General features: G+C 41.9%; 2 protein-coding genes across 2 annotated transcripts in view; one reads left to right on the forward strand and one right to left on the reverse strand.

The window, feature by feature from the left end:
- Window positions 1-89: 89 nt before the first annotated feature.
- CHMP5 (charged multivesicular body protein 5) lies at window positions 90-15,137 on the reverse strand. The gene is made up of 8 exons (XM_029920755.1): window positions 14,978-15,137; window positions 14,108-14,212; window positions 12,413-12,459; window positions 9,940-10,033; window positions 9,736-9,807; window positions 5,836-5,944; window positions 2,506-2,618; window positions 90-215 (listed from the first exon to the last, which is right to left on the reverse strand). The coding sequence occupies exons 1-8, from the start codon at window positions 15,044-15,046 to the stop codon at window positions 165-167; spliced, it is 660 nt and encodes a 219-aa protein (XP_029776615.1). The 5' UTR covers window positions 15,047-15,137; the 3' UTR covers window positions 90-164.
- Window positions 15,138-15,158: 21 nt separating this feature from the next.
- Window positions 15,159-15,398, forward strand: part of BAG1 (BCL2 associated athanogene 1) — an 11,762-nt gene continuing 11,522 nt past the window's right edge. The window contains exon 1 of the mRNA XM_029919659.1: window positions 15,159-15,243. Coding sequence (XP_029775519.1) covers window positions 15,159-15,243 — 85 coding nt within the window. The remainder of the gene's footprint in view (window positions 15,244-15,398) is intronic.

Consider the following 15,398-nt stretch of genomic DNA (forward strand, 5'->3'; position numbering starts at 1 on the left):
CAAACAATGAGTCTCTTAACGGAAAAAAAAAAAAAGCAATGTCATTAACCTTTCCTTCAAAGAAAGAAAGAAACATAAATCTGTTATGGTAAGTTTGGAAAGATAATATTTCCTAGTCCCACAATATGTGTTTATTTTATACAATGTACTTGAGTGACGCAAGTCTATGAAGCTGGGATCTGTGGCAATCCGAATTCATCCACCAGGACTCCATCCTGTGAAGAGAAAGCAATGTGTAGTGCCACTGTTTTTCAATTGATAATCACAAATATTTAGCAGGCAAACCTCATTTCCAACTGTTTAATCAGTGAACACCAAAATCCCATTGAGAAGATTAGAAAATATTTTCATGAAAGATAAAGGGGGGAGTGACAAGCCAAGAAAAGATTGGAAAAGCTCAAAAGGGGTGGTCCTTGGCAGATTAAAGGAAGAGTGAAAGAGTAAGAGACACTAAAGAGTAAACCTAGGAAGGGTCCAGGAGGAAAGGCTGAGGAACCAGTCCTTGCCTCCAGATTCCCATTTTCACTCTGATTCCTAAAGTGGACCATTATCTTTTGTAGCTTTCCCAATCCTTAAAGGAGCAGTGCCCTAGGACAGGCTGTTACTTTCACATTAAACTTTACTATAAACTTGGAGGCAGCGATACTACTATCAATTAAGAAACCATATCTCAGTGGCACATTTAACTCAGGAATCTGTGACCTTCTAAAAGTAGAAATGACATAGACGCTGCAGGGTACTGAAAAGGTAAGTTGTGGTGGATAGCATTAATAAAAATCATCTCAGGCAGGGGCGCCTGGGTGGCTCAATCGGTGACTTCAGCTCAGGTCATGATCTCATGGTTCATGAATTCGAGCCCCACATCAGGCTTACTGCTGTCAGTGCAGAGCCTGCTTTGGATCCTCTGGATCCAGTCCCCCTCCGTCCCCCCCACCCCCAGCCTTTCCTTGCTTACATATGCACTCTCTCAAAAATGAATAAAACATTAAAAAAATATATTTCAGGGGCACCTGGATGGCTTAGTTGATTAAACGTCTGACTCTTGGTTTCGGTTCAGGTCATGACTTGTATTTCATGAGTTTGAGTCCTGCACTGGCATCTGTGCTGACAGTGTGGCGCCTGCTTGGCATTCTCAATCTCTCTCTCTCTGCCCCTACCCCTCTCACTCTCTCTCGAAATGAATAAACTTAAAAAAATTAAAAGAAATAATTTTAGGTATACTGAAAAAAAGCAACCTATAAACTTGGAGCCTTGAAATGGCCAGAGACAGGGGTGGGGTGGAATGAGCAGTAGAGAAAAGTAGGATTACCCTAGATTCAAGGAAGAAGGGAGGGGTACAGTAGGCGGAAGATGCACATTCATAGAAATCACCTATAAGCGACCTAAGAAATGATCTACTCTCCACCTTTTGTCCCCCAGATTTCACATGCAGGAAAAACTGATGAGATTCTGAGAGAAAACAAGAATTTCTAATTTTCTATAAGTCATACAGTAAACAAGGTTAGAGCTGAAACTGGCTCTCACTCAAGAACGTGCACGTTGGGAGACAAAGAAACATCAAGGAGGTGAGGCAAACAGGAAAAATGGCAAGAGGAAAAAATGACACATTACACTAGGAACTAAGATGGAGTGAACAGGACGTCATAAGCAGCAAAATTTTATCTGTTTAGAATAATGACAACTGTGTAGCTCTGGACAGGGCTTTCAGTTTGCAAAGTCCTTTTACATACAAGATCTAACTTGGTCTAGACAACAATTATGTGAGATATTTGTAATTGCCTGCATTTTACAGACATAAGGATCAGAAAAGTTCAAAACAGTTAAGTGATTTGCCAAGGTCTCATAGTGAGTTAGTGGCTGAGACTTAAACCCAGGTGTCTCGGTTCTTTACCTTGTTAATGAGAATCTTTCTACATCAAGTTTTATTTTTTAATTTGTTTTTTTTTTAATTTTCTTTAATGTTTTATTTATTTTTGATACAGAGAGAGACAGAGCATAGAGGGGGAGGAGCAGAGAGAGAAGGAGACACAGAACTGGAAGCAGGCTCCAGGCTCTGAGCTAGCTGTCAGCACAGAGCCCGATGTGGGGCTGAAACCCACAAACAGTGACCTGAGCTAAAGCCTGACGCTCAACTGACTGAGCCACCCAGGCGCCCCTACCCTACAATTAAGAAGTGTGCATAGAAGATAGAACTTTCTTACACACTGCTGCCCAGCATGGTTCATGCATGTGTTGGTAATGCTTTTCCAGGAAAGGCTGTCTAAAACCCATAATGGCACCCAGTGCAAGCTCACCAGGGTAATTCCTGAGCCTCAGTGACACTATGTACACAGCCTGTCCACAGTCCAATGCAAGAAAACTAGGCTTTCAAGGAGTCCCAAAACAATGACTAGGATGGTCTTTCCCTGTTCAAAATTAAGACTATCTTGTAGATCCCCAAACTGGTGATCAAGCATAAAACCTGTCCCATTTTGCGTAGCAAATATAAAGAGAAAAAGGTTTCACCTTATTCTTTGTGTCAGTGGGGACACCTTCTGGAATTGCAGGTGCAGATGCTGCTTCATCCAAGTACGAACTGTCTTCGTCAGCCAGAAGCTCATCACCCAGTGCGTCCAACTCTGAGATCGAAACAGTTGACATTTCAAAAAAAGTTATGCAAGAAAACTGGCAGCTAATGTTAAGAAAGTTAACCAAATTATTATGAGACATAAATTTCAAAATAAAGGGAAAGGATTTTTTTCTAATTTAAAAAAATGCTTTATTTTTGACAATGCAAGCTGTGAGGGGTAGAGGAGAGAGGGACAGAGGATCTGAAGTGGGCTGTGAGCTGATAGCAGTGGGCCTGATGCAGGGCTCAAACCCACAAACTGTGAGATCATGACCTGAAGTTGGATACTCAACCAACTGAGCCACCCAGGTGCCTGGGGAAAAGGATTATTAATTTCTATTTTCAAAATAAAAAAATCATCATCTTAAGATATTTTCAAGGGAACTAATGTGGTAAAATCTATGAAAAATACAAATCAGGGGCGCCTGGGTGGCTAAGTCAGTTAAGCCTCCGACTTCGGCTGAGGTCAGGTCTCACGTTCGTGGGTTCGAGCCCTGCGTCTGACGCTCTGTGCTGACTGCTAGCTCAGAGCCTGGAGCCTGCTTCCGGTCTGTGTCTCCTTCTCTCTCTGCCCCTCCCCCTCTCATGCTCTGTCTCTCTCTGTATCAAAAATAAATAAAACATTAAAAAAAAAAAAGAAAATACAAATCAAAGTAAAACAGAACAACCATTCCCCACAGGTTTACAAGGAGCTAGTCTTCATGAGAAGAGTCTATATATAGCTATCAGTTGGCCAATTCAAATTAGAAAATCTGGACAATAATGAATGTAAAAAAATTCTCTTTCAGTTATTGATGAACTTGAGAGAAGGCAGTGAAAGGAGGCATGAAATTGTTGTATACTGAGTGACCATCACATGAAATCAAGCTTTAAAAATAAGTCTATGGTAAAGTGAGTTGGAAGTGACCAGGAAGAATGTCAAAAGCAGACAGAGACATAGCAGGGGAAACTCAGGATGGGAAATAAAAAATAAAGAAATGAATGTGAAAAAATAAAAGGTTCTAGGTAAAATGAATGGGGGAAAAAGGGGAAGGAAGAGGGGGGAGAGAAAGGAGGAGAAAGGAAAGAAGGAGAAGAAAGAGGAGGAGAAGAATAATGGAGATGGGAATCATGTGACAGAAAATCCAGTGTGCGGTGGTTCTGCCATCTACCTAGTTACGCATGCTAGGCATTGACATTCTTTTTTTTAATGTTCTATTTATTTATTTTGAGAAAGAGAGTGAGAACAAGTGAGGGAGAGACAGAATCTCAAGCAGGTTCCGCACCATCAGTGTGGGGCCTGATACAGGGTTCGAACTCATGAACTCAAAGATCATGACCTAAGCTGAGATCAAGAGCCAGACACTTAACTGACTACACCACCCAGGTACCCCTGACAGACATTCTTGATCTTCCCTCCTTCCACATCCACTTTTCTGTTTCTGCTACTACCACCTTCGTCTCAGTTGCTATCATCTTTTAAATTTTTATTTTCTAAATTCCAGTATAATCAACATACAGTGTTATAGTCATTTCAACTGTACAATATAGTGGTTCAACAATTCTGTACATTGCTCACTGCTCATCATGATAAGTGTACTCTTATTTTTTAAATTTTTTAATGTTTATTTATTTTGAGAGAGAGACAGAGTGTGAGCAGGGAAGGGTCAGAGAGAGAGGGAGACAGAATCCGAAGCAGGATCCAGGCTCCAAGTCGTCAGCACTGAGCCGGATGCAAGTCTCGAACCTGAGCTGAAGTCAGATGCCCAACTGACTGAGCCAACCAGGTGCCCTGTTAGTGTACTCTTAACCCCATCACCAATTTCTCTTGTGCCCCCCCCACCTCCCCTCTAGCAACCATTTCTCTATAGTTAGTAGTCTCTTTTTTCTTTATTTTGTTTCTTAAATTCTACATATAACTGAAATCATATGGTATTTGTCTTTCTCAATTTCACTTAGCATTATACCCTGTAGATCCAACCATGTTGCAAATGGCAAGATTTCATTATTTTTTGTGGCTGAGTAATATTTCATTGTGTGTGTGTGTGTGTGTGTGTGTGTGTGTGGCGCGCGCACGCAGGCACGCACGTGTGTATCCACATCTTCTCTATCCATTCATCTATGGATGGACACGGGTTGCTTCCATATCTTGGCTATTATAAACAGTGCTGCAAAGGGGCGCCTGGGTAGCTCAGACGGTTAAGTGTCCAGCTTCGGCTCAGGTCATGATCTCACAGTTCATGGGTTTGAGCCCTGCATCAGGCTCTGTGCTGATAGCTCAGAGCCTGGAGCCTACTTCGGATTCTGTGTCTCCCTCTCTCTCTGACCCTCCCCTGCTCACGCTGTCTTTCTCTGTCTCTCAAAAATAAATTTAAAAACCCCCCAAAAAAACCACTGCTGCAAAAAACATCGGGGTGCATGTATTTTTTTTCAAATTAGTATTTTTCTTTGGGCAAAGGTTCCTCTCCCTGAGGCCACACAACAACCCCTCCCATCTTTTTCCTATTAACCCCTACTCACCCCTCAGGACCCACGCCTGTCCCTACTCCCAACTAGGATAGATTTCACAGCTATGTGCTCCACGGCACCACACACTTCTCCTTCCCAATAGTTTGTGTGCTCTTGTACTTAATTACTTGAAACAGGCAGTGTCTTACACCTGGTGACAGAAGCTTCATAAATGTAGGGACCATATTTGCCTTCTTCAATGTTGAATCCCTAGCACCTAACACAGTACCTGGCCTATGGCAGATGCACACAAAGTATCTGCCAGTGACTGTTTCTTGATCTGCTTTGTTGTTCTGAGGGAGAGGACTCCCAAAAGACTCTCACAACCATGAGATCAAGACCTGAGCTGAGATCAAGAGTCATACACGTAACTGACTGAGCCACCCAGGCACCCCAAGAAACACTCTTTTTTTTTTAAATGAGAGAGAGAGAGAGAGAAGAGAAGAGAAGAGAAGAGAAGAGAAGAGAAGAGGAGGGAGAGCAAAATCAAAAGGAAAATGGTGGGGAAAGGCACCAGGTGAGCAGACACCTTTGCCCAGACTCACCTCCAGAGCTTATCTGTCCCAGAGTTGTTAGCCGGGCATGCAAATCTGACATGCCAGCTTCATGAGCTCTTTGCCCAGAGACTGTACATTAACTCTCACAGAACCCTCACTGGAATTTTCTCTAGCATTTGGAAATGTTCCTTTCAGTTGCTCCTTCTAAAACTTTTTTCCCCAATTGCTTTTCCCATATTGTACCTGCTTCCAGGTCATCTTCGTCTAATTCTGGGGTGCCATAACTACGGCTCAGTGCTTCTTGGATTTCACTGGCATCTTCCATCATATCTTCTAGCTGGTCTTGCAAATCCTTGTAGAAATATATATGATACTTTTCGTTAATTTTTTACTATTTTCTTCTAACTAACCCCCACCCCACTCTCTCCTCTAAATCTCAGAAGCAAGATTTTTAAAAAGATAATGTATGTAAAATGATAAGCACATACCAGTTTTCAACAGTTGTTAGTTCCCTTTCTTTAACCCAGTCCTTGCCTAGTGACTGTTTTTAGTCAACAACTGACCAGGTGCTCCTCTAAAGGACAGGTCTGAATAACTCCCAAATGCCCCTTCCAATTAAAAATATGAGAGCGCTTAATGAAGTATTTAAAAGTCACAAAACTGAAGATTCCCATAACAATAACTGTGAATGCCAATGACCCACATAATCCTCCTTCTTGGTGGTAAAATGTAAACTCAAAATTAACGAAGAATTAAATTGGGGCACCTGGCTGGCTCAGTCTGAAGAGTGTGTCACTCTTGATCTTGGGGTCATGGGCTTGAACCCCACGCTAGCTAGATAACAACAACAACAAACTTAAAAAAAAAAAGAAAAGATTTAAATTGGTGATCTTGCATTTGAATTTAAGGTGCTTCATGAAAATCCAAAGCCCTACTCCAAGAACAGATGTCCATTAGTCTCTGTCATTACAGAAACTTTACCTAAAACATTGAATTCAGCATCTACACTATCAACATTTTTCTAGTTTATGGAGAAAAGGAGATAATAGAGACAAGCAAATTAATCTTAAATCAGGCAAAGACTGACTACGCTGTGTAGGGAAAAAAGACAACAGTGCAAACAGTTGAGTGGTACAGAAAGTTGTAGTGAGCCAACCTTGGATGGAGAAAAAGAAATGGAATCAGGATAGGCTTGATATCCGAGATCAGGCTGGTGAAAATAATTGACTGAGCATAAGTCATCTGTGAATGATCTACCTATGATTAACTAGAAGACTGCAAGGCCAGAAATAATGTAAAAAGCAATCTGAAAAGTGCTACAGCATAATAAAGGGCAGCTAATATAATGGTTAGGAGCACAGACTCTGGAGCTCAAATCTGGCCTTACTCAATGAGAAATAAACTCTCTAAGCCTTAACTTCCTTATCTATAAAATAAGATTATTTATAGTCATACCTCAAAGAGTTATTAGAGGATTTATTGCAGTAATACATGTAAAACACGAAGCACAATAATACTATATATCTTCCCTTGTGTTAAAGACATGCAGAGTAACAATATGCTCATTATATGCTGAAAATTCCAGAGAGGGAAGAGAGTAGTGTTGATAAGACAGAAAGTCCAAATTGGTACCATTTATCCTTCAGAATGTTTAAAGCAATGCAAAACATTTCAAAAACTCCTCCTGGCCCACAAATTGGAGGTTTGTTTTTCCACTTAAAGGTGAGGGAGACAGAGGCGCCTGCATGTCTCATTAGTTTAGGTGTCTGACCTCAGCTCAGTTCATGATCTCGCGGTTCGTGGGTTCGAGCCCTGTGTCATGCTCTGTGCTTACAGCTGGGATCCTGGAGCCTGTTTCAGATTCTGTGTCTCCCCCTCTCTCTGCCCCTCCTGTTTGTTCTCCCTCTCTATCTCAAAAATAAATTAAAAAAAAAAAGGTGAGGGAGATAGAAAGTAAAATGAAAAACACCTTTTTTTTTTTAAGTAGGCTTTACACCCAGCGCAGAGCCTAATGTGGGGCTCAAACTCACAACCATGAGATCAAGACCTGAGCTGAGATCAAGAGTCACACACGTAACTGACTGAGCCACCCAGGCACACCAAGAAACACTCTCTTTTTTTTTAAAGAGAGAGAGAGAGAGAAGAGAGAGAACATAACCAGGGGAAAGGGGTGTAGGGGGAGAGAGAAGGAATTTTAAGCAGCCTCCCTGCTCAATATTGAGCCCGACACAGGGCTTGATCCCATGACCCTGGGATCATGACCTAAGCTGAAAGGAGGTGGACATTCAACTGACTGAACCCCCCAAGTGCCCTGAAAAACACTTTTCAAAAAAAGAAAACCCATGCTTTTCTGTATTTTCAAGTGCCAAGCTACCATGTTGTACACATGTAACATTCTGCTAAACAGAGAAGTGCTGGCTGAAACTAAAATTAAGAAAGTGAAAACATAGAGTAAGTAATTAGGTCAAGCCCAGCCAGGCTATCACATATCAAGACAAGTCTCCCCAAATCACTTATGAATAGAATTCCTAATAACAGACTCTATGAAAGACACACACAAGTCAGCACAAAAAGGATTAACAGGTTTAATATTGGATAAACAACACAAAAGTAATATAAACAAATATAAGCATCAGACTTGATGTGCAGAAACTGAAAAATAGGAAGGCTAGAAACCAAGGAACACACACACGCATAGGCAAAATACAAAAGAATGAGAGTTATCAAACAGTGAAAATCTTTTATAAAGTATTTTAGGAAAACAAATGAATTCAAAATATATAGTCCAGCCAGAGACAGACACAGACAGACACACACACCGAAAGGGAGAGAAAGGAACTCTCTACCTGCCATGTGGGTAAATCTACTAGAAGACAGGAAATGGATAATTAGATAGGGAACCAAACAGACAATTACAGGTAAAAGATGGAGACAAAATAGAACAAAACAAAACAAAAAAAACAACAGAAAAATTATAGTTTCTGTTTTGTTTAAAGAACTCTAATTAAAACAGAAGGAAACAGAAAACTAAATTTAATTTCATTGTATTACCAAATAGCATTGTACAAATAAACATACATGGAACTTTGTTCTCAGTAAACGTCCTAGAAGATGTCACTGAGCTTAACTCTGTCAGCAGAGACTGGTGAAGGATTAGAGAGGCAGTGTAAGGGGGGTGCTTGAAAAAAGGAGGACTGTCCTTACTTGTACTGAAGATCAGCACTCACAGAGAATATCTCTTCCGATGTAGTAAGATGCCAGGAAGATAGTAGGCACTCAAACAACAAATATTGCTTGAATCGGACAACAGCGTTAGTTCCTTTAACAGTCTCTTGTTCATTTGTTCGTCAATCATCAGAAACTTTCTGAGCACCAACTATGGCCAGGCATTGTTCAAGGCATGGGATGTAACAGTGAAGAAACTCAAGTCCCTGCCCCTCATACAAAGAGACATTCTACTCAGGGCGAGAAGTAAAAACTGCCACCATACTTGCAGAAAGGTAGCCTCTTTCCTCTGGCCAGTCACCACTCACTCCCTCTGCTAATCCTGCTCACCATCTGGGCTGTTCACCTGAAAGAAGTGAGAGGAGCCAAGTGCATAGGGCTCACCTCCCAGCCAAAGCACAATCTCAAAAGGCATGTTAATTTTAAGAGCCTAATGACATTATTATTAAAAATCTAAAGAGAATTACTAGCAAAGGGAACCAGCTAACACACACCAGGAAGTGTGTTAAGCACCAGACTTATATAGCCTCCTTAACAATTGTGACCATCCTGGGAGACGGGTAGCAACATCCCTACTTTACAGTTGTGGAAGCAGTCTCAAAATCATTAAGTCAGTCAGAAGTAACAGGAAACTGGGGCGTTTATTCACTGAGTGCCCATTATATTCCAGGAATCATGTATGTAGACAGACCAGCTCATTTATTTCATCCTCATTAAATAACCGTATGTGGCATTAAGATACTGGCGTTAACAAGGAAACTAAGACATTTGGTACCCCACCCCAAAGTCGCTCTATTAGTAAATGGCAAGCCCAAGATTCAGTCTGTCTTCTGTGTTCTTCCCATCACAGTCACATTCATTTGGATCCTTTCCAAAGCTAGTATACTACATTTCTACAGAAACTAGTATACATCTCACCTCAATCTGGTCAATTTTCACTTGCTTGTATGCTTTCTTCATTTCCTTTACTCCCAGTTTCATAGCATCAACCTAAAAAAAGGTAAGAGAAAACACAATGTTTTAAGAAGCCATGTTAGTGAAACGGACTTTTAAATACTACGGGAAAAGAACACAACTGCTAAAAAAAAAAAAAATTCACGGGTAAAGGTGCTATGGAAGTACCGTGGTCTTGGTGTCCTTCAAAGACTGGATGGTGTAATTGGCTTGTTCCATGTTAAACGACTGTTGGGTGAGATTGTCCCGCTGCTGCTCATACCTTTTCAGAATCAATTAAGAATGGTAAACGTGAGCCAGACAGAAATCCTCAGGAACAAAGTATCTCTAATACTAAATAAGAATTTCTTTTAAAACAACTTTAGGGGCATCTGGGTGGCTCACTTTAGTGTCTGTCTCTTGGTTTCAGCTCAGGTCATGATCTCATGTTCATGGGATTGAGCCTCATGTCGGGCTCTGTACTGGCGGCACAGAGCCTGCTTGGGATTTTTTCTCCGTCTTTCTCTCTGCCCTTCCTCCACTCATACTCTCTGTCTCTCTCTCAAAATAAATAAATAAACTTTAAAAAAATTCTCAAAAAATTAAATACACAGAAAAATTGGCAAAAAACATTTAATCACTCTACCTCTAGTAGCATGATATACCCCTATACCCCTCTAGTCTTTTGTCTTTGTTTCTTAGTTATGAGACTAATTTTCTACTTATTACAGCCTTTGCTGTTTTCTGTTACTATGTACTCTCTAATGTGCCATTATGACATTTCAAATGATTTCCTATGATAAATTCCCAGAAGGAGAACTCTTGGGGCAGAAGGGAAGACTATTTTTAAGGCTCTTCATACATATAACTAAACTGTTTTTCTAGTAGACTGAACTCCTTGAGGATAGGTATTGTATTTTATTAATCGTGTATCCATGATTAGGTAATCCAATTGGTCTGATATAATGCCTAGTGCTCAAAATATGTTTTTAAAGAAAATTTTTTTGAATGTTTTTTTTTGAGAGACAGAGACAGAACGTGCATGGGGAGGGGCAGAGAGAGAGGGACACAGATCTGAAGCAGGCTCCAGGCTCTGAGCTGTCAGCAAAGAACCCAACATGGGGCCCAAACCCATGAACCACAAGATCATGACCTGAGCTGAAGTCAGACGCTTAACTAACTAAGCCACCCAGGTGCCCGTTTTTTTGTTTTAATAAGTTTTATATCAAAGTATAATACTACTTCAAAGACTTAAGTCACTATGGTCTTTATACAATATCAGGAAACCATCTAACTATCCAACCAGCAGAAAACTGGTCAATTCATGGTGCGGGCAAATGGTAGAATATCACCACCCCGTTAAAAAGTGTAACATTTTCAAAGAACATTTAAAAGGAGAGAAATGCTCATGATGTAACGTGAAGTGGAGAAGGGCAACCTCTATATACACAGGACATTTTTTCTTCTAAAAAGCCATATGCACATATATCATGTATGCACAAGCAAAGAAAATAAACTGTAAGAAATCAGCATTCTAAAAATGGTTAATTCTGGTAATAGGAACCTAGGTAAATGTTCTTTTCTTCTGTTCATGCTTCTGTATTTTCCAAGCATCTATAATGAATATATGTATTACTTAAACACTGAAGACTACCTACTAAGGGAATAGTTTTTACCACACTCTCACCATGTTAGGCATTATAATTTCTTTTACCAATTTTGTTTAATCTAAAAGGATAAAGGTGTTATCTGATAAAAAGGCATTTTAAAAATAAAAACAGAGATATCAACCACCTTTCTGGTTCCTTATTAGCTAATTACATCTGACTCCCGCAACCCTGCAAAAGGTCTCATCAGCTGGACAGCCCACAAGGGTAAGCATCAAAGATGCTTTCCGGCTTCTGTTCAAACACGGAAACACAGTCGCCTAAAGTAAATTCAGGACCCTTAAATCTATTCTAGTGGGAGGAAACAAATATTCAGAATTCTCAATTTCACAAACAAAAAATAAATAAAAAGGCATACTCTGACTAAATAAATAATGGGAGAACCCTATAGATCTGGGCAATACAGAAGCCACTTAGCCACATATAGCTACCTAAATTGTTAAAATTAAATAAAATTAAAACTTCCAATTCCTTGGTCACACTAGCCACATTTCTTTAATGTCTATTTTCTTTTTTTTGTGAGAGAGAGAGACAGAGAGTGAGCAGGGGAGAGGCAGAAAGAGAGCGAGACACAATCTGAAGCAACCTCCAGGCTGAGCTGTCAGCACAGAGCCCGACATGGGGCTTGAACCCACAGACTGTGAGATCACGACTTGAACCAAAGTCGGACGCTTAACCAACTGAGCCACCCAGGTGCCCCTTACACTAGCCACATTTCAAACGCTCGCTCAATAGCCACACATAGCTAAGAGCTACTGTACCAAACAGCACAGATATAGAACATCTACCATAGCAAAAAGTTCTGTCTAGATGGAAAGTGCTACAACAGGTGTTGGACATGCAGGGGGAGAAAAACCCAGCTCACTGGATATGTAAGTGAAATTTGTAACTGAGTCAAGAATGCTTATAAAATAGTATGAAAAACTGAAGAGTAAAAGACCATTCTCCTTTTAGTTAAACCTGCTGGAGGAAAGGAGGTTACATTTATAACTTACATCCGCTTTTGTTTTAAAACCCTCAAGGCTTTCTGTTTGACCATATTCTGGGGAGAAAAAAACAGATTTTAATGAAAAGTAGTAGAAAACACATATGGTAAAATTTCCCATATCCTCAGACTTACATATCTCCTTACTCTCCTCTTCAAAGTTGCAGACATGGTGGCTCCTAGACATCCCTCACCTCCCAAGCACAGTCTTTAAGCCTCAGCTCGTCTGTCTCTGCATCCCACATCTCAGGGCACTAAACTATATTTCCTTTTCCTAGTAAATTATCTCCATGGCCACCCCCAATACTGCCTGTTTTGTATATCCAGTTGCCTTGTGGAGATTCCCAACCTGGACATCTTGCTATCCATTCAAACTCAACAGACCCAAACTCCTCAATTTGTTCTCATCTTGGAAATTATTAACAATGGTCCCACCAATCCTTCACTTCTCTAGAATAAGAATCTTTAATTTTTTTTAAATGATTTTTATTTATTTCTGAGAGACAGACCGTGCGAGCAGGGGAGTGTCAGAGAGGGAGACACAGAATCTGAAGCAGGCTTCAGGCTCTGAGCTAGCCGTCAGCACAGAGCCCGACACGGGGCTCGAACCCAAGAACCGTGAGATCATGACTTGAGCCAAAGCCAGATGTTTAACTGACTGAGTCACCCAGGCGCCCCTAGAATACGAATCTTTAAAACGACCTTATCTTTCTTCTCTCTGTTGTGTCTATATGCAGTCATCTTGTTACTGATTTTCAGAACTCACTTTCAAACCGATCACTTTCCTGTCATTCTCATGACTGCCACCATGGTTTAGGCTTTCATTTCAAGTCCAGATATGCTTTCCTGGCTCTGGTCACTCTTCATTCCATGCCATCCAACTAAGATGGCTGAGAAAAGCCTCTTGTCACTTCCCTTTCTATATTGTTCCATAAATCTTTTAATTTATCTCCTCCAATGAAGAAGGAAATGCAGCTATTACCTCACAAATAATGTTTCTATGTACCAGACACAGTGCTATGTAGGTCACATGAATTATCTCATTTAATACACTATATAGTAGATATTATCCCCATTTTATAGATAGGGAAACTGAGATTCAGTAACACTATATAACTTATCCTAGCTCAAACAGTAAGTTACATAAATGGGAAAAAAAAAAGCAGATAGTTCTATATCCACAGTCCATGCCCTTAAATATAATAATCTATGTTTCTACCAACAGAAGAGGAAAATAAGGTATTAAGTGACTTTATGATGGTTACAGCTAGTAGATAGTGATGGTGTTACTAACAGAACACTGGTCTCCAGATACCTAGTTCAGTACTTTTTTCCAGCATGCCATTCCTTAACCAGTCTATTATATACACCTAACCTGACTAGCACGGCAACTCACTGTTCTGAGCATGTCCCAGCTCTACTCTCCAGATTGCCACCTTCTCAGTAGATTGTGTTAATTCCCACGAACACGATTTTGGACATGCGGTCAGTCAGCATCTTCTCTCCACTAGGCTAGACCCCAGCCTTCCTCTCCTATCAGGCTGCAAACTCCCCTCCCTGAAGGATACACTGTCACATATTTCCTCCTTACCAGACTGTGAGCATCTCTTCTGTATTTCTCACCAGCCCCTACTCCTGGGCCCTATTTCCACAGGTGCTCAAATTAGGCTGTCACAGTGCCTTCTGCAGCTGCCACCACCCTTACCTTGGCAGGACCCTCTCTCATCTTCTTGATCTGGTCCTTATACTTCACTAGTTCAGCATCCAGTCGAGAAATCTTCTTGTCAATAGATTCTGCCCTGCTGTCCACCTTAAGGAGACAGTGGTAGTTATCACAATATACTTACATGAGAAGAGGCAGGAAAGGAGAGGAAGGAAGGGTGGGAAACAGTGGTTCCCGACCAGGGGAAGTTTCCAGTCACAAACACTGGGAGGCTTCTTTAAGCTATATTCCACCCCTCAGATTCTCATATTCCAGGGCCCCTGTCAAGTGTGTCTGAGTAGAAAAATCAGAGAATCATTGGGTTGAGTTGACATCCCCTACAATTGGAGATTAGTCAGACTGGGAACTCAGCTAGAAGGTGTGTGAAATAAGCTAGTGCTGTAGCGCTAATGCCATTTGCTTAGATAAAGGGTGGTGGCTTAATGTGAGAGGCCAGAGTTCTGGATTTGCTGTTAGGCAGATCCAGGGTCAGGGTACGGATATGTGGACCTAGGATATTACGTTGAGGGTCCTGATGTGGGAGAGGGATGAAGGATAAAAGAGGGGTAAAGGTTAGGACTGAAGCGGGAAGGACGTGGGCCTAGGGCTGGTTGGGGCAGGAGAAGGAAAGACAAACATGGCAGTGGGCCTCAGAATGGGTTGGGTGTAAGCAGGGCGAGACACTTATGGCTTAGGGGTCCCTGGTTTGTGGCGTCAGGAATGACCTGGGTAACAGAAAAGAAGGTGTGGTGGTGAGGGCCGAGGGGTCCGGAACCAGGAATGGAATGGAGGAGTAGGAGCCGGGAGCCGAGAGTGGGCGGGGTCAGGAATGTCAGAGTCCCTTAGCCTAGTTATGTGTGGTCGAGTGCCCACCGTGCCAATGCAGTCAGTCAGGCTGGGCGGCGGAGCCTTGGGTTTCGCTTTTCCGAAGAATCGGTTCATCTTGGGCGGCCGCGAAGACAACCCAAACACTGGAGCAAAACTAGAAACGGAAGCAGAATCACCTCTGCCTCCGCCTCCGCCGTGACTTCCGGCCCCCCCTTGCGCAAGCGCAATGTGCCAATTGGAGTTTCCCGACCCTTTTTCCGGGTTTTCAGTTCGGCCTTCCGGGGAAGGGGAGTTCCGGAAGGTTGGAGGGGGCAAAGAGTCATCAGGGGTGTGGTCTGGTTGAAGGGGTGGGGGCGGGGCCTCGGTTGAGTGGGTGGGGCCGAGGCTGCTTTGGCCGGATTCAGCGGGGTCTGCTCCGGGGGGCGGGGCCGGTAGGCCGGCGGGGCCGGGGCGTGGCGGGGAAGCT

This window comes from Suricata suricatta, chromosome 13, assembly GCF_006229205.1.
Source record: "Suricata suricatta isolate VVHF042 chromosome 13, meerkat_22Aug2017_6uvM2_HiC, whole genome shotgun sequence".
Taxonomy (NCBI): Eukaryota; Metazoa; Chordata; class Mammalia; order Carnivora; family Herpestidae; genus Suricata; species Suricata suricatta.

What these genes read in the sequence shown, in the direction of transcription:
- CHMP5 (XM_029920755.1), bottom strand. Translation starts at nt 15,046, where the DNA reads ATGAACCGATTCTTCGGAAAAGCGAAACCCAAGGCTCCGCCGCCCAGC. An exon ending in TGAGAGAGGGTCCTGCCAAG is followed by an intron (nt 12,460 to 14,107) that starts GTAAGGGTGGTG and finishes TTTTCTCCCCAG; the next exon opens with AATATGGTCAAACAGAAAGC. An exon ending in TGAAAATTGACCAGATTGAG is followed by an intron (nt 5,945 to 9,735) that starts GTGAGATGTATA and finishes TATTTCTACAAG; the next exon opens with GATTTGCAAGACCAGCTAGA.